The sequence below is a fragment of the Dreissena polymorpha genome, chromosome 1, assembly GCF_020536995.1.
Source record: "Dreissena polymorpha isolate Duluth1 chromosome 1, UMN_Dpol_1.0, whole genome shotgun sequence".
Lineage (NCBI taxonomy): Eukaryota > Metazoa > Mollusca > Bivalvia > Myida > Dreissenidae > Dreissena > Dreissena polymorpha.
The window spans coordinates 149,398,499-149,417,231 of record NC_068355.1 but is presented as its reverse complement, the minus strand read 5'-3'; the positions used below and the strand labels follow the sequence as shown (position 1 = coordinate 149,417,231).

The window sequence follows — 18,733 nt, the reverse complement described above, 5'->3', positions numbered from 1 at the left end:
ACAACACTCTAGGAGGCTTATCTGGGACAACACTCTAGGAGGCTTATCTGGGACAACACTCTAGGAGGCTTATCTGGAACAACACTCTAGGAGGCTTATCTGGGACAACACTCTAGGAGGCAGAGTAACTACAGAGGCTTATCTGGAACAACACTCTAGGAGGCTTATCTGGAACAACACTCTAGGAGGCTTATCTGGAACAACACTCTAGGAGGCTTATCTGGGACAACACTCTAGGAGGCTTATCTGGAACAACACACTTGGAGGCTTATCTGGAACAACACTCTAGGAGGCTTATCTGGGACAACACTCTAGGAGGCTTATCTGAGACAACACTCTAGTTATCTGGGACAACACTCTAGGAGGCAAATGCATTCAATCTGGTTTTTACATAGCGCAGCTCAATTGCTAAACTTATTATGAAGAAACAAAGTACCACTTTCATAGTCACTACTAGATTACCTTCTTGGTCTTGACTATAGTCTGCACATAGTCTTTCATCTCCAACAAAACTTTCCTCTGCTTTCGAGACATTGTTGTTTGGGTCCTGCAAGAGAGGTATAGCAAATGTCACTTACCATATCTATACTTAGTATGGGTTTGAAAAACGGGTAAACAGATACACCACTCTCCAATTGATCCTAAATATTCATAGCAATTTTTATAGAATTGTTGACTTAAAATATTATTTAATCACCTGACAAAAGCAGGAATTATAGAACTGATAATACTTCACATTGTATTGGTCCCATACTATCACTCTACCCAAATAAATTTTCCATTATCACAGAATTACTATTATTTAAACTATTATAAAATAGAAAGTAAATATAGCATATTTTGAAAGTAAAATATCTGGATCAATACAAACATAATGAAAAGTTTAGAAATATACAAATCACTAACACAAAACAAGAGGGCCTCAAAGGCTTCATGTCGCTCACCTGAGATACTATTAACAAGATTTTACTATAGCCATATAAGGAAAAATGCCCAGCCTCTTTGCGGCCATGTTTTCAACCAAATGGTACAATTTTGGAACTCATCCATGATATCATTGGGACAAATCTTCTGACCAAGTTTCATGAAGATCAGGTCACAACTTTTTAATTTATTGGTTTACAATTTTATTTTTTTTAATTGGTCCATCGGGCGGTTGAAAAAATTTATAAAAAAAATTCATTGAATAGAAAAAAAAGAAAGAAACCCTATGACCCCAGAAATTAAATTTTATAAAAGGCATATTTCAAAGTGTGCACTTAAAGCGGCCATTTGCAATATCCGACTGGTTTACGTTATATGCGTTTTGATAATCGAACACGATGTCCAATATTATGAGAGATCAGGATATTCTATTCTCTTATGGGATTACTGCCCCATAGATAAACAAGAGCACCGCCTTGCGGGTGCAGACCGCGCATCTATTTTCTTTTTAAAGGTGAAGGGACATTAAATAGAAATAAATATTTGTGTCTTTTAACCGTTTCAAAAAAAACAAGGGCTGTTTGTAAAACATGCATGCCCCCCATATGGGCTGTCCGTTGTAGTGGCAGCCATTGTGTGAATACGTTTTTTGTCACTGTGACCTTGACCTTTGACCTAGTGACCTGAAAATCAATAGGGGTCATCTGCGAGTCACGATCAATGTACCTATGAAGTGTCATGATCCTAGGCAAAAGCGTTCTTGAGTTATCATCCGAAAATCATTTTACTATTTCGGGTCACCGTGACCTTGACCTTTGACCTTGTGACCTCAAAATCAATAGGGGTCATCTGCGAGTCATGATCAATCTACCTGTGAAGTTTCGTGATCCTAGGCATATGCGTTCTTGAGTTATCATCCGAAAACCATTTTACTATTTCGGGTCACAGTGACCTTGACCTTTAACCTAGTGACCTCAAAATCAATAGGGGTCATCTGCGAGTCATGATCAATCTACCCATGAAGTTTCATGATCCTAGGCGTATGCATTCTTGAGTTATCATCCGGAAACCATTTTACTATTTCGGGTCACCGTGACCTTGACCTTTGATCTAGTGACCTCAAAATCAATAGGGGTCATCTGCGAGTCATGATCAATGTACCTATGAAGTTTCATGATCCTAGGCCCAAGCGTTCTTGAGTTATCGTCTGACAATCACCTGGTGGACGGACCGACCGACCGACATGAGCAAAGCAATATACCCCCTCTTCTTCGAAGGGGGGCATAATAATTGGGGGGGGGGGTATAGTGTGAGGGTGTGGTGGTCATTTGTGAGATGATCTTAAAAAAAAAAAAAAAAAAATTGGGGGGGGGGGATTCGGGGGGGCGGGGGGGGGGGGGGGGGGGGGCACAGGGTATGGTTTGGGTGGAGTCTATTGTGGTATGTCAGGTAAGAGTAGTTTTGTCAAAGTATCAATCAAATCTGATCATAAATAAAGAAGTTATGGCAATTTTAGCAAAATTTAATAATTTGACCTTAAGAGTCAAGGTCATTCAAAGGTCAAGGTAAAATTCAACTTGCCAGGTACAATAGCCTTGATACTTTAGAAGTAAAGTGGATCGAAACACAAAATTTAACCATATATTCAAAGTTACTAAGTCCTTTTTCTGTACCCTTATGATAGTTTGCGAGTGTTCCAAATATGAAAGCAATATCTATGATACTTTAGGGGTAAAGTGGACCAAAACACAAAACTTAACCAAATTTTCAATTTTCTAAGTATAAAGGGACCATAATTCCATCCAAATGCCAGTAAGAGTTACATAACTTTGCCTGCACAGTCCCCTTATGATAGTTAATAAGTGTTGCAAGTATGAAAGCAATAGCTTTGATACTGTAGGAATAAAGTGGACCTAAACACAAAACTTAACCAAATTTTCAATTTTCCAAGTATAAAAAGGGCACATAATTCTGTCAAAATGCCAGTCAGAGTTACATTACTTTGCCTGCACAGTCCCCTTATGATAGTTAGTAAGTGTTGCAAGTATGAAAGCAATAGCTTTGATACTTAAGGAATAAAATGGACCTAAACACAAAACTTAACCAAAATTTTCAATTTTCTAAGTATAAAAAGGGCACATAATTCTGTCAAAATGCACGCCAGAGTTATCAAACTTTGCCTGCCCAGTCCCCTCATGATAGTAAGTAAGTGTACCACGTTTGAATGCAATAGCATTGATACTTATCTGAGAAAAGTGAACCTAAACGCAAAACTTAACCGGACGCCAACGCCGACGCCAAGGTGATGACAATTTCTCATAATTTGTTTTCAAAAAATAGATGAGCTAAAAAGGAATGGGCACTTCTCAAGATTTATTTTGGGTAAAAATTTAACAGACAATAGGAAAATCAGCATCAGTAAATTTTCGACCCCATCAAATTGATTTCTGAGTCTGTGACGCAACTATATTGTTTAACATGTTAATTATATTAAACAAACCCGATATTATAGTAGATAAAAAAGTATTACCTTGCAATTATATAGTAAGTATAAATAATCCAATACAAGAGGGTCTGAAAGGCCCAAAGTCGCTCACCTGAGATAACAAGATATTAATGGGACAAATCTTCTGACCAAGTTTCACGAAGATCGGAAAATAAATAAGGCCTCTAGAGTGTTAACAAGGTTTTACTATAGCCATATAAGGAAAAATGCCCCGCCCCCTGGCAGCCATGTTTTTCAACCAACCGGCATCATTTTTGAACTCGTCCAAGATATTATCGGAATGAATCTTCTGACCAAGTTTCCTGAAGATCGGACAGTAATTGTGGCCTCTAGAGTGTTAACAAGATTTTACTATAGCCATATACAGAAAATGCCCCGCCTCTTGGAAGCCATTTTTTTCAAGCAAACATAATTATTTTCGAACTCATCCAAGATATCATTGAGACCAATCTTCTGACCAAATTTCATGAAGATTGGACAATAAATGTGGCCTCTAGAGTGTTAACAAGGTTTTACTATAGCCATATATAGCCATATAAGGAAAAATGCCCCGCCCCTGGTGGCCCTGTTTTTAAAGCAACCAAAACCATTTTCGAACTCATCCAAGATATCATTGGGACAAATCTTCTGACCAAGTTTCATGATGATCGGAAAAATAAATGTGACCTCTAGAGTGTTAACAAGGTTTTACTATAGCCATATAAGGAAAATAGCCCAGCCCCCGTGGTGGCCATGTTTTTCAACCAACCGGCATCATTTTTTAACTCGTCCAAGATATTATTGGGATGAATCTTCTCAATGAGTTTCATGAAGATCGGACTATACATGTGGCCTCTAGAGTGTTAACAAGATTTTACTATAGCCTTATATAGCCATATAAGGAAAAATGCCCCACCCCTTGGCGGCCATGTTTTTCAAGCAAATGTAACTATTTTCGAACTCATCCAAGATATCATTTTGACAAATCTTCTGACCATATTTCATCAAGATTGGACAATAAATGTGGCCTCTAGAGTGTTAACAAGATTTTACTATAGCCATATACAGAAAATGCCCCGCCTCTTGGAAGCCATTTTTTTTCAAGCAAACATAATTTTTTCAAACTCATCCAAGATATCATTAAGACCAATCTTCTGACCAAATTTCATGAAGATTGGACAATAAATGTGGCCTCTAGAGTGTTAACAAGGTTTTACTATAGCCATATATAACCATATAAGGAAAAATGCCCCGCCCCTGGTGGCCCTGTTTTTAAAGCACCAAAACCATTTTCGAACTCATCCAAGATATCATTGGGACAAATCTTCTGACCAAGTTTCATGATGATCGGAAAATAAATGTGACCTCTAGAGTGTTAACAAGGTTTTACTATAGCCATATAAGGAAAATAGCCCCGCCCCCGTGGTGGCCATGTTTTTCAACCAACCGGCATCATTTTTTAACTCGTCCAAGATATTATTGGGATGAATATTCTGAATGAGTTTCATGAAGATCGGACTATAAATGTGGCCTCTAGAGTGTTGACAAGATTTTACTATAGCCTTATATAGCCATATAAGGAAAAATGCCCTGCCCCTTGGCGGCCATGTTTTTCAAGCAAATGTAACTATTTTCGAACTCATCCAAGATATCATTAAGACAAATCTTCTGACCATATTTCATCAAGATTGGACAATAAATGTGGCCTCTAGAGTGTTAACAAGATTTTACTATATATAGCCATATAAGGAAAAGTGCCCCGCCCCTGGCGGCCATGTTTTCAAACCAACCAGCATCATTTTCGAACTCGTCCAAGATATTATTGAGATGAATCTTCTAACCAAATTTCATGAAGATTGGACAATAAATGTGGCCTGTAGAGTGTTAACAAGATTTTACTATAGCCATATATAGCCATATAAGGAAAAATGCCCCGCCCCTTGGCAGCCATGTTTTTCAAGCAAACGTAACCATTTTCGAACTTATCCAAGATATCATTGAAACCAATCTTCTGACCAAATTTCATGAAGATTGGACAATAAATGTGGCCTCTAGAGAGTTAACAAGGCAAATGTTGACGCCGCACAACGCACAACGGAAAACTGACAAAAAGCGATCACAAAAGCTCACCATGAGCACAACCCATGAGCATGTTGTGCTCAGGTGAGCTAAAAACACTGCCATTATTTACGATATATGTGTTTAGGAATTATGTTAACACGGGCGTCCGCCATAGTTAGGAACTGTACAGAAAGTTTGTAAATCGGTACTAATCTGAATATCTCGCAAAATCATTGATAAATGTATTCGTCGATTCAATGCTTAGGGCCGAGTAATTTCGGCAAATCGGAACTCAACTTGCGTAAAACACTTGCTCAATTAACCGTTAAACTCCACCTGCGTTCTCTGCAAAAGATTCGAAGGCGGAGCTATGTACGTGCTATTATTAAATTGGACGATTGCCATTGAGGAACAAACACACGATTGGTTCGGCATGTTGATTGCTAGACAAAAAAAGCCAATTTCGTCGGCGAGAAATTTGTCGCTTTATTGCTTCACAGGAAGCGGCTTCCCTTTCATGACGTCAAACTGTCAATTCACACAGACTGAGAATTTTTGGAAAACTTTAACTGACTCTTTGTTTACAATTCCAGTAAACAAAAGCACTGCATAACGGGTGCCACGCTCGGCTGCGAAAGCTTGTCAGAATGTGTTTTTTGTGTGTTTTTTTAAAAGGTCACAGTGACCTTGACCTTTGACTTAGTGACCCAAAATGGGTGTGGCATGTAGAACTCATCAAGGTACATCTACATATGAAGTTTCAAAGTTGTAGGTGGAAGCACTTTGATTTTAGAGGCAATGTTACAGGGCCCTCAATCTATCAAATCTGCCGCCGAATTTCGGCGGCAGTCCCCCTCCTGAAAAGTATACTTTTTTCCCCTTTTAGGGGGGGAAAATTCCCCCTAAAAAAAAAAAAAAAAAAATTATTTAATTTTTTTTTTTTTTATAGAAAGATGTGTCTCATTTCATGATTATTATATCTCAATTCTATTTCAATTTAATCTTTTCAAACATACTAAATTATGAAAAATGCAATGAACTTAGTGCAAACATGTACAAATGTAATAATGAGAGAGTAAGTAAAAAAATCCCCCAAAAAGGGAAACGCCGCAAAAATTCCCCCTCCTAAGGGCTGCGGACCCCTTCCCCCAAAGTAGTGTGAGGGCGCTGTGTTAAGGTTTAGGTTTAAGTTATATATTAGAGGTCACAGTGACCTTGACCTTTGACCTAGTGACCCAAAAATGGGTGAGGCATGTAGAACTCATCAAGGTGCATCTACATATGAGATTTCAAAGTTGTAGGTGGAAGCACTTTGATTTTAGAGCCTATGTTAAAGTTTGATATTAGAGGTCACAGTGACCTTGACCTTTGACCTAGTGACCCAAAAATGGGTGTGGCGTGTAGAACTCATCAAGGTGCATCTACATATGAAGTTTCAAAGTTGTAGGTGGAAGCACTTTGATTTTAGAGCCAATGTTAAGATTTTAGCACGACGCCTACGGCGGACGTCGGACGACGAGCAGGCTGTGACAATAGCTCGGGTTTTCTCCGAAAACAGCCTCGCTAAAAACACACACTTTAAACACATTAAACTTTGGATTAAATGATCAAAATAAAGCAAAAGCGAAGTTGAAAAAAAAAATTAAATTAATTCGCTTTAGTTCAAATAAGACGTTTTGCTTTGTAAATCAACGAATTTTTGTGACAACAACAACTTTAACAAACACTACCACAACGACGCAGGGATCGATCAACCTCGATTTTTTTGCATGCACGATCTAATAATTTGTGTCAGAGAAGTTTATCTTATATAAGATTTATGCAACGGGCATCGCATTACGTAATGGTGCGCATCGAATTACGGAAATGATGCCTAGTTTTCGTTTAAATGGGAGAAGAACACACTGCGCACCTTTATCCCAAACAATTTGTACTTGCTTGATTTTAATCGCAACTGTACTCAAACCGGATCGTTTTTTTTTCTCGTTTCGCTCCTTTTTCAGTGCGGTCGGGAATAAAATATTTTTAAACAAGATGATTTTCCGATCATTCTTTTTCCCCCATTTTCCAAAAATTAGGGTCGGCGGTTTTGTAAACCAAGAAATATAAAAGTCGTGGCCTCGGACAATAAATGTGGACTCTATAGAGTGTTAGCTAGGTTTCACTATAGCATATTGAGAAACATAAAGGAAAAATGCCCCGCCCCATGGTGGCCATTTTTCGAAAAAAACGGAATGATTTTGAAACTCTTCCAAGATATCTTTGGGACAAATACTCCCACCTAGTTTCATGATGATACGACAATTAATGTGACCTCTAGAGTGTTAACAAGGTTATACCATAGCAATACAAGGAAAAATGCCACGCCACCTGGTGGCCATGTTTTTCAAGCAACCAGAAGAATTTATGAAGTCTTTCAAGATATCATTGGCACAAATCTTCTGACCAAGTTTCATGATGATCGGACAATAAATGTGGCCTCTAGAGTGTTAACAAGCCAAATGTTGACGCCGCACAAAGCACCACAGACAAAAGGCCATCACATTTGAGCTAAAAACAACTTAAATTAAAACAAGGGCTGTTTGTAAAACATGCATGCCCCCCTATATGGGCTATAAGTTGTAGTAGCAGCCATTGTGTGAATACGTTTTTTGTCACTGTGAACGGTGGTGGTGGTGGTGGTGGTGGTGGTGGTGGTGGTGGTGGTGGTGGTGGTGGTGGTGGTGGTGGTGTAGTAGTAGTAGTAGAAGTAGTAGTAGTAGTAGTAGTAGTAGAAGTAGTAGTAGTAGTAGTAGTAGTAGTAGTAGTAGTAGTAGTAAAATAGTAGTAGTAGTGGCAGTAGTAGTAGTAGAAGTAGTAATAGTAGACATGGTAGAATAAGTGGTGGTGGTGGTGGTGGTGGTGGTGGTGGTGGTGGTGGTGGTGGTGGTGGTGGTCGTGGTGGTGGTGGTGGTGGTGGTGGTGGTGGTGGTGGTGGTGGTGGTTGTGGTGGTAGTGGTGGTGGTGGTGGTGGTGGTGGTGGTGGTGGTGGTAGAGGTAGTAGCAGCAGCAGCAGCAGCAGCATTACAATACCAATACTTCAGAATGATCAAATGGGAAAAGGTAACCTAGCACTGGCAGTAAATATGGGGCTCATTTACAGGTCAGATTTGGAATCTCTGCTGTAAAATGAGATTTTGAATGAATTAAAGGGAGGCAAATCTGTAATAAAAAGAACATGCATAAACCGTAGTTGTTTCCCTTGTTTGAACCATGCTAAATCCTTATAATGCCTATTTCCAGTAACTGTGACCTTCACCTGTGACCTTGACTTTTGACCTAGTGACCTCAAAATCAATAGGGGTCATCTGCAAGTCATGATCAATGTACCTATGAAGTTTCATGATCCTAGCCCCAAGCGTTCTTGAGTTATCATCCGGAAACCACCTGGTGGACGGACCGACCGACCGACCTACCGACCGACCGACATGAGCAAAGCAATATACCCCCTCTTCTTCAAAGGGGGGCATAAAAATATATGGCACTACATGCCATGGAATAGACCAACACAAATAAGAACAAGGGCTGTTTGTAAAACATGCATGCCCCCCATATGGGCTGTCCGTTGTAGTGGCAGCCATTGTGTGAATACGATTTTTGTCACTGTGACCTTGACCTTTGACCTAGTGACCTGAAAATCAATAGGGGTCATCTGCGGGTCACGATCAATGTACCTATGAAGTGTCATGATCCTAGGCAAAAGCGTTCTTGAGTTATCATCCGAAAATCATTTTACTATTTCAGGTCACCGTGACCTTTGACCTTGTGACCTCAAAATCAATAGGGGTCATCTGCAAGTCATGATCAATCTACCTATGAAGTTTCATGATCCTAGGCGTATGCATTCTTAATTATCATCCGAAAACCATTTTACTATTTTGGGTCACCGTGACCTTGACCTTTGACCTAGTGACCTGAAAATCAATAGGGGTCATCTGCGAGTCATGATCAATCTAAACATGAAGTTTCATTATCCTAGGCGTATGCGTTCTTGAGTTATCATCCGGAAACCATTTTACTATTTCGGGTCACCGTGACCTTGACCTTTGACCTAGTGACCTCAAAATCAATAGGGGTCATCTGCAAGTCATGATCAATCTACCCATGAAGTTTCATGATCCTAGGCGTATGCGTTCTTGAGTTATCATTAAAAAAAACATTTTACTATTTCTGGTCACCGTGACCTTTACCTTTGACCTAGTGACCTCAAAATCAATAGGGGTCATCTGCGAGTCATGATCAATGTACCTATGAAGTTTCATGATCCTAGGCCCAAGCGTTCTTGAGTTATCGTCTGACAACCACCTGGTGGACGGACCGACAGACCGACCGACCGACATGAGCAAAGCAATATACCCCCTCTTCTTCGAAGGGGGGCATAACAACAATAAATATCATTGAATAGATGTTGCAGCACTATGGACAACCATTGCCTTTTTTTTCCAATTAGAGAATATTGTCAGTTGGCAGAAGTTAACAATGGATTCTCTCAATAGCTTCTCACAAACATAAATTCTGAATGAGCACTCACAAATTTTGTAAATGTTATCAGGAGTAAAATGAATATGATCAGGCTGTCAAGTGACCTTTTTTCAAAAAGTAGGAAAAAATAGGAACTACTTTTGCAAGAAAAGTAGGAAAAAAGAAGGAAAAAGTAGGAACTTTTCCCTCAAAAGTAGGAATACATAATACTTATTTTTTAGACACAGGTCCAGGAAACATAGCTTGAAACAGAGCAGGAGTGCCATCACATGTTCTGTATGGATACCCACTTGAAGCTACCTTAAGGGCCCAGAAGATTTCAGCCTTTTGTACCTGTTCCTTGTGTGATGGATGTACTTGCATACAGATAGATTTATCCCCACAACCCTGAGAGCTGCTTGGCTTTTGGGCACTTCCAAACAAACGCTTTTGTGAGTTATCATGCATGTATTTCATGTTTTCCTTGTGTTTTTATCCATCTGCATGACTTATAAGTTGATTAGCACCAGAATTACTACAAGATGGACTTCATTCAGACAGTACAATATCTTGCAAACTCATTGCCGGTATCTCTCTTGCACCATGATCCCAGTGTTTTTCCACTGTTGTCCAACTTCTCCATCCATGAAGGGTTAAACTTTGTTTTCCCACTAGGAATTTTAGCACTTATAGTGTATCTATGATAATTAAGTTTCAAGCAAAGCTACCCTGATAAAGAAGTATACATGTAATTAGATGCTGTTCATTTTGGTGTATCATCAAATAAGTGGTTAGAGGTCTTCTGTGTATCGATATAAAAATGGTAATATATTGTGCATGTTATATCCTTAAGCAGAAGACCAAATTTATTTAGTGATACACCAACTTGTTGTACAAGATTAATACTAGTATAGAAAGCAGTGTCAATGCTCTGCTACAGCTACATTGTGAAACCTTTAAATTGACAATAGGGTGCAGTTATAATGACTTAAGTTACATTCAAAATGACTGGTCATTGCAGAGCAGATTATGCAACTGGAGATAGGACCTTATCACCTGACATCTTTTATGACATCATTGATTGGGCAATGAAACAGTTGCACTACATTGTTTATTCCAGTTTCAAATAATGGCTTTTACATTATTGATGACTTTGCGGGAGTGTAATAATGCCGTTTAATAATTTTAATACTTCGCTTTAATACCTTGAAGTTACCTCACTAGCTATGGCATCATAAGACAAGACTTGTGTTTGTCCGAAACACCGAAACACAATGCCCACTATTGCGCAGCTTTGAAATAAAATTTCAATGTATCATTTGGCAGGTTTAGAAATTATCTCCCTTTTAAAGCTTATTACTTCCCTTGGATTGTATTTTTTAACTTTTGACCTTGAAGGATGACCTTCACCTTTTACCACTCAAAATGTGCAGCTTCATAAGATACACATGCATGCCAAATATCAAGTTGCTATCTTCAATATTGCAAAAGGTATGGCCCATATTAAAGTTTTCGGACGGACACACACACACAGACAGACAGACAGACAGACAAACGGTCTGACAGTACAACTGCAATATGCCACCCTACCAGGAGCATAAAAATGTATCAGGGCATTTAGGCTCTGTGCATTTATCTTTAATTACTAAATATGATGTACCTATGATATCAATAGAACATCATATCCGTTGTCATGTAATACAGAATTTATTACATTATATTTGTAAATGATGAAAACTCGGCAAAGCATCAGTTTTATCTTTTTTCCAATAACTTGTGTAATAAATTCCATATTACATAAACACTCATACAATACATGTATCTCTATATCTCTACATTCCAAACAGCAATAGCATGTAAACATGCATAAGGTTTGGTCAAATTGTTGTCAATGGAAACAAAATAAAACTGGAATAAACAATGGGTTCCCTCAGCTCTTGCATCACTGGGAACTGTGTAAGGTAGTGAAGTCTGCAGTGTACAAATGCTAAGGAAGTAAACAAGGCACTATTGTTACTTCAAAAAAAAACTTGTCAATAATTTTAAAAGTTACATAAGAAATAAATATTTATGCTCCTGAAGAGGTGCTAGCAGACAGTCAGCATGGGTTGTCAGGTCTCATCTAGATGAATGCACATTAACAGGGATACAGTCATGCCATAGATTCATTCATCCTGCAAGTTTACTAAATTAACTCTTTAAAAAAAATAATTCTCCATTGAAAATGAAAAAGTAGGAATAGTAGGAAGATTTGGTAAAAAAATAGGAAAAAGTAGGATCCTGATGAAAAAGTAGGAAATAGTAGGAAAAAGTAGGAAAAAGTATGACCGCTTGACAGCCTGTATGATTGAACTGGCTGCAGCCTAGCTTACAAGATTCCACTACAAGATACAATTTTGAGTTTCCATGTTCACAAACTATTTTTCACATTTAAGCAGTATCATGCAAAAAAAAAAAAAAATTTGTATAGGTCAGTGACCTTGACCTTTGACCTAGTGACCCAACAATGGGTGTGACGTGTAGAACTTATCAAGGTGCATCTTCATATGAAGTTTCAAAGTTGTAGGTAGAAGCACTTTGATTTTAGAGCAAAATGTCAAGGTTTTAGCACGACGTCAGCGGACACGACAAGCTGGCCATGACAATACCTCGGGTTTTCTCTGAAAACAGCCGAGCTAAAAAAAATGACAAAAACAACTTAAATTTCACTATTTTGAAAAGGAATAAAGTCTGACAAGCCTATTTAATCAGATATTGTAATTCAAACATTCTACAAATTCTATAAGGAAATACCCCATCTAAGATGGCCCAATCAAAATAGAACAAAACATTATTTATTCCATGCAAGAAAATCCTATCAGCATGTGTGAACATTATACTGATAATGCATTCTTGCAGTAAAGGAACAACTAGTGGTGATAGCCCTACAAACCTGGAGACAAGCTTGGCAATAAGCAGCATGAGCAATGCCAGTCCAATAATGCCACCCAGCACATACATCGTGTACTCCCTGGGTATTGTGTTGAATGCAGCTGTCAGGGGGCCCTGTAATTGATAGCATGAACACAGAAAGTCCAGCACAATACCTCCATCTAATTTTTACATGTAAGGTATTGCGCAGAAACAATTTTCTGTTTTTTTGTAACAATAACCTTGACCCAACTGTCCCTCCATCCAATCAAAAGTTAGTGAGTGTATTTCTTTGTCTATTTTTTAGTAACAATAACATTGAACCAACTGTCCCTCCGTCTAATCAAAAGTTAGTGAGCGTATTTCTTTGTCTATTTTTAGTAACAATGAGCTTGACCCAACTGGCCCTAAATGTGTCCCCCTGCTAATTCTGCATGTCAGGAAAAGACAGAAGTGTTTGAAGAACACATTTACCTGAATTTCCTATGTTCATGACATATAATAAAATATAGAGGCAATAATTCTGCTATGTAGGTCAAAATTATGGAACTTTTTACGTTACCTCACACAATGAGCCCCAAATGTGTGAAGCTTAAATTAAATACCAGTTGTGGAAACAGTGATAGGAAGATGTTGCATATTAATCTTAACCAATAATATTTTAAGTTGAACAAGTGATGTGTTTGTGAAACACTATGTCCCCATATATTTGACCTTTGACCTTGAATGATGACCTTGACCTTTCACCACTCACAATGTGCAGCTCCATGAGATACACATGCATGCCAAATATCAAGCTGCTATCTTCAATACTGCAAAAGTGTACATTAAATTAGCGATATTGACCCATATATTTGACCTTTGACCTTGAAGGATGACCTTGACCTTTCACCACTCAAAATGTGCAGCTCTATGAGATACACATGCATGCCAAATATTAAGTTGCTATCTTCAATATTGCAAATGTTAAAGTTTGCACAACCAAACACACAAACCTACCAACAAACCAACCAACAGACAGGGCAAAAACAATATGTCCCCCACTATAGTGGTGGGGGACATAAAAATGTGGCATAATACTGCTAAATAGCAGGTTAGAATTATGAAACTGGGTAAGTGACCTCACACAAGACCAGGATCATGTGTAAATTTTAAGTTGAATAACCAATGTGGACTTAATTATATAGAGAAGTTTCACGTTCACCTTTACCAAATTTTGAAGTACAAAAAGAGTTCATAATTCTGAAACACTGCAGTTCAAATTCAGTGACCTCTCACAGACACCAACTTATGCGAGAGTAGCATAGCTCGGATATCTTGCTGAAAAGCTAGTAGAATACTACAGCATATTGAGCTTATAAGATAGAAATGAGGACAAACAATATTTAGAAGTAATAATTGCATGAAAGAAAAGTACACCAGAAGTGATCAAGCACTATTAGACCACATACAATTGAAGTATACTGATAATAAAGCACTGCTCTGACATTACAGACATATACTCAGAAAAGAGAGGTCTACTGACAATAACGCCCTGTATTGATCAACAGGGGGTACTGGAAAGGGAGTGTCCTACAATACACAAGGGCAATGACACAAGAGAAGTGAACTCACTAGATAGGTTGTGAGGGCTTCCATGACGTCCTTGCCGAGAACAGACACGAGGATCTTGTTCTTAGTGCTGATCAGGAACATGGCAAGCAGCAAGAAGGGAAGCAGCATCCCCAGAAACCCGTAGGTGGCCCCACGTACACGGGCTCGCAGGTTATCTGAACACACTTTCCTGAAAAGATCAAGGGTCATCATGTACCACTTCAACATCAACCTTTATGCATGATAAACAAGTTCATTTATGGCCATTTTTTACCTTTGAACTCAAAGTGTGACCTTGACCTTGGAGATATCGACGTAATTCTTTCGCGCGACTTACCGTCCAATGATGGTGAACAAATGTGCCAAATGATTTTTAATTCTCACAATGAACAGCATAGTTATGGCCCGGACAAGCTCATTTATGGCCATTTTTGACCTTTGAACTTTATGTGTGACCTTGACCTTGAAGATATTGACGTAATTCTTTCGCGCAACACACCGTTCAATGATAGTGAACAAATGTGCCAAATGATTTTAAAATCTTACAATGAATGACATAGTTATGGCCTGGACAAGCTAATTTATGATCTTTGAACTCAAAGTGTGATCTTGACCTTGGAGATATCAACGTAATTCTTTCGCACGACACGCCGTCCAATGATGGTGAACAAATTTTACAAATGATTTTAAAATCTCACCATAAATGACAAAGTTATGGCCTGGACAAGCATTTGACCTTTAAACTCCAAGCGTGACCTTGACATTGGAGATATCAAGGTATTTTTTTCACACGACACACTGTCCCATGATGTCGAACAAATGTACCAAGTCATTTTAAAATCCAACGATAAATGACATAGTTATGGTCCGGACAAACTTTCGGTTTAAAACACACTAAGTGACCCCTTGACCTAGTTTTTGACCTGGCATGACCCATATTCAAACTTGACCCAGACATCATCTAGATACAACTTGTGACCAAGTTTGGTGAAGATCAGATGAAATTTCGGGACAAACCGACAAAGTGACTCCTATATAGCCCCCATTACCAGTAAGGGGGGTATAATTAAGATACCACTATGGTGGATACACTTGTTTTCTTTATGGTATAGAGAAGTCTTGAATGAAATTTATTGTTATGGCATCATAAAATGTGCACACACAAAACTTTTTACAAACAAAGGAAACAATCAAGGCATGCATTTTAAGCTAATAAGATTTAATAAGTATCAAGCAAATCTTGGTGAAGTATGTCATACATTATATATATTCAGTTTAAAATGTTGCTTCCATATTTGGGAACATTACATGAACATAGTGTTTTTACAAGCAAACACCCTAAAAAGGGCCACTTTTTTGTAAATCATTATTGGTTTGTGGTTCAGATAAAAGTATATGCAATGAATAAAACTTTGACTAAAGCAACAGCATCAATATGACTGAATCAAACATCGTTTGCTGTAGAATACCTGTCAGTTTCTATGTTTTTCTCAACGGTCTTGGCAATGAGGTCACAGTCCCGCTCCAGGGAGTTCAATGTGGACTGGATTGTGCCGTTGATGGTCTTCTCTATCTCCCGACACACCTCCTCTATCTGGTTCACGCAGCGAGACTGCTGCAATTGGCAACACACATGTAACATTAACCCTTCCTCGCTCAGACACCCGTTTTGGTATGTTTGTAGTCCATTAGATTAATCAAATTAAAGACATTTCTCAATTTATACATGTCTTAAGGGCATCCTTTCCAACCTTTAGATACTGATAAGAAGCAAAAAGGATGAAACATGGTTCTGATTTTATGGGGGTTGCATACAGCCTTTTTCACTTAGCTTCTGAAAGGAAATGGGTTAATGGCTCCTATTCATCAATACAACCTTACAGATAGCTGTATGTTTAGTGAGAATTGACCCTGAACTACAGAGGTGAGATCTACACTAGAAATGGACCAACTTATCAGTATACTTGAGATTTTCAATCCTATCATAGGAATGTAAATGAGCCGTGCTCTGTGAAAAAGTGGTTTAATGCACCTCCACTTTCCGCTTTTATGATATTTCCTCTGTAAAGAAAGTCTCTTCTTAGCAAAAATCCAGTTAAGGTGGAAAGTGTCGTTAGCACAGGCTAATCTGCTACAAACAAAATATAACCTATCTGGATGTGGTAGTTACAGATTTATTACCTATCTGGATGTGGTAGTTAAAGACATTTATTACCTATCTGGATGTGGAAGTTACAGAGATTTATTACCTATCTGGATGAGGTAGTTACAGAGATTTATTACCTATCTGGATGTGGTAGTTACAGAGATTTATTACCTATCTGGATGTGGTAGTTAAAGACATTTATTACCTATCTGGATGTGGAAGTTACAGATATTTATTACCTATCTGGATGAGGTAGTTACAGAGATTTATTACCTATCTGGATGTGGTAGTTACAGAGATTTATTACCTATCTGGATGTGGTAGTTACAGAGATTTATTTTATGCTTTCCGGTGGTTTATAGAGAAATATCAGTGAATTTAAACTGATAATTTCACTGTTTCAAACAGTGAAAATTATCAGTGAAAATTATCGATAATTTTCATTGTTTACTGTGAAATGACATCATTATCCCAGCGAAATTCTTTAGTTAAACTCTTTAACAATATATATATAAACTGTGAAAAAAAGCATAAAATAAAAAGAAAATTTGTTGGATTCGGTGGATGATCGATTTTAATTCACTCGTGATCATAGAAAATATATATTTTCACTCGTGGCTGTGCCACTCGTGAAAATATCATTTTCTATGATCACTCGTGAATTAAAATCGATAATCCACCGAATCCAACAAATATCCTCTATGTATGTATGTTACAGAAATGCATAAAATCGTGCTACTTAAGTTAACAGTTACAATCATAACGTAACACAAATTATTAGCAGGGCATCGCTTATGTAATTATTAAAGTAGGACAATGCAGATCCAATGTTTTGTCACTATTTTAGGAATGGGGCCAGTGCTCTTCTCATAGGGAAAATTGCTTTGTTTTTACTAAAAATTTGGAAATTGGTGTTGTGTTAATTTTTTCTATCAGATAATTAATAATCAAGAGTAAATGTGTGTTCAATACAAAATTCAAACAAGAGGGCCAAGATGGCCCTAGTTCACTCACCTGAGAGGTGTCGGTTCATTCAATCGTTACCAAATGTCAAACTTGACCTAGATATTGTCCAGACAAACATCCTGGTCAAGTTTCATCATTATTTCATCTGCGAGACATGATCAATGTACCTATGAAGTTTCATGATCCTAGGCGTAAGCATTCTTGAGTTATCATCCGGATACCATTTTTCTAAGTTGAGTCACCGGTGACCTTGACAGCCATTGTGTGAATACGTTTTTTGGCACTGTGACCTTGACCTTTGACCTAGTGACCTGATAATCAATAGGGGTCATCTGCGAGTCATGATCAATATACCTGTGAAGTTTCATGAACCTAGGCATAAGCGTTATTGAGTTATCATCCAGAAACCATTTTACTATTTGAGGTCACCGTGACCTTGACCTTTGACCTAGTGACCTGAAAATCAATAGGGGTCATCTGCGAGTCATGATCATTGTACCTATGAAGTTTCATGATCCTAGGCATAAGCGTTCTTGAGTTATCATCCAGAAACCATTTTACTATTTCAGGTCACCGTGACCTTGACCTTTGACCTATTGACCTGAAAATCAATAGGGGTCATCTTCGAGTCATGATCAATGTACCTATCAAGTTTCATGATCCTAGGCATAAGCGTTCTTGAGTTATCATCCGGAAACCATTTTGCTATTTCGAGTCATCGTGACCATGACCTTTGACCTAGTGACCTGAAAATCAATAGGGGTCATTTAGGAGTTATGATCAATGTACCTATGAAGTTTCATGATCCTAGGCCTAAGCGTTCTTGAGTTATCATCCGGAAACCATTTTACTATTTCGGGTCATCGTGACCTTGACCTTGTGACCTAATAATCAATAGGGGTTATCTGCGAGTCATGATCAATGTATCTATGAAGTTTCATGATCCTAGGCATAAGGGTTCTTGAGTTATCATCCGGAAACCATTTTACTGCTTTGGGTCACCGTGACCTTGACCTTAGACCTAGTGACCTGAAAATCAATAGGGGTCATCTGCGAGTTGTGATCAATGTATCTATGAAGTTTCATGATCCTAGGCATAAGTGTTCTTGAGTTATCATCCGGAAACCATTTTACTATTTCGGGTCATC

The 18,733-nt window shown here is 38.2% G+C and overlaps 1 protein-coding gene across 1 annotated transcript in view; it reads right to left on the bottom strand.

Moving 5' to 3' along the window:
• LOC127855478 (uncharacterized) overlaps positions 1 to 18,733 on the bottom strand; it is a 138,707-nt gene that overhangs the window by 6,456 nt on the left and 113,518 nt on the right. Inside the window, exons 9-12 of the mRNA XM_052391096.1 lie at positions 15,943 to 16,088; positions 14,495 to 14,663; positions 12,903 to 13,015; positions 463 to 547 (exon numbers count right to left, since the gene is read on the bottom strand). Coding sequence (XP_052247056.1) covers positions 463 to 547; positions 12,903 to 13,015; positions 14,495 to 14,663; positions 15,943 to 16,088 — 513 coding nt within the window. The remainder of the gene's footprint in view (positions 1 to 462; positions 548 to 12,902; positions 13,016 to 14,494; positions 14,664 to 15,942; positions 16,089 to 18,733) is intronic.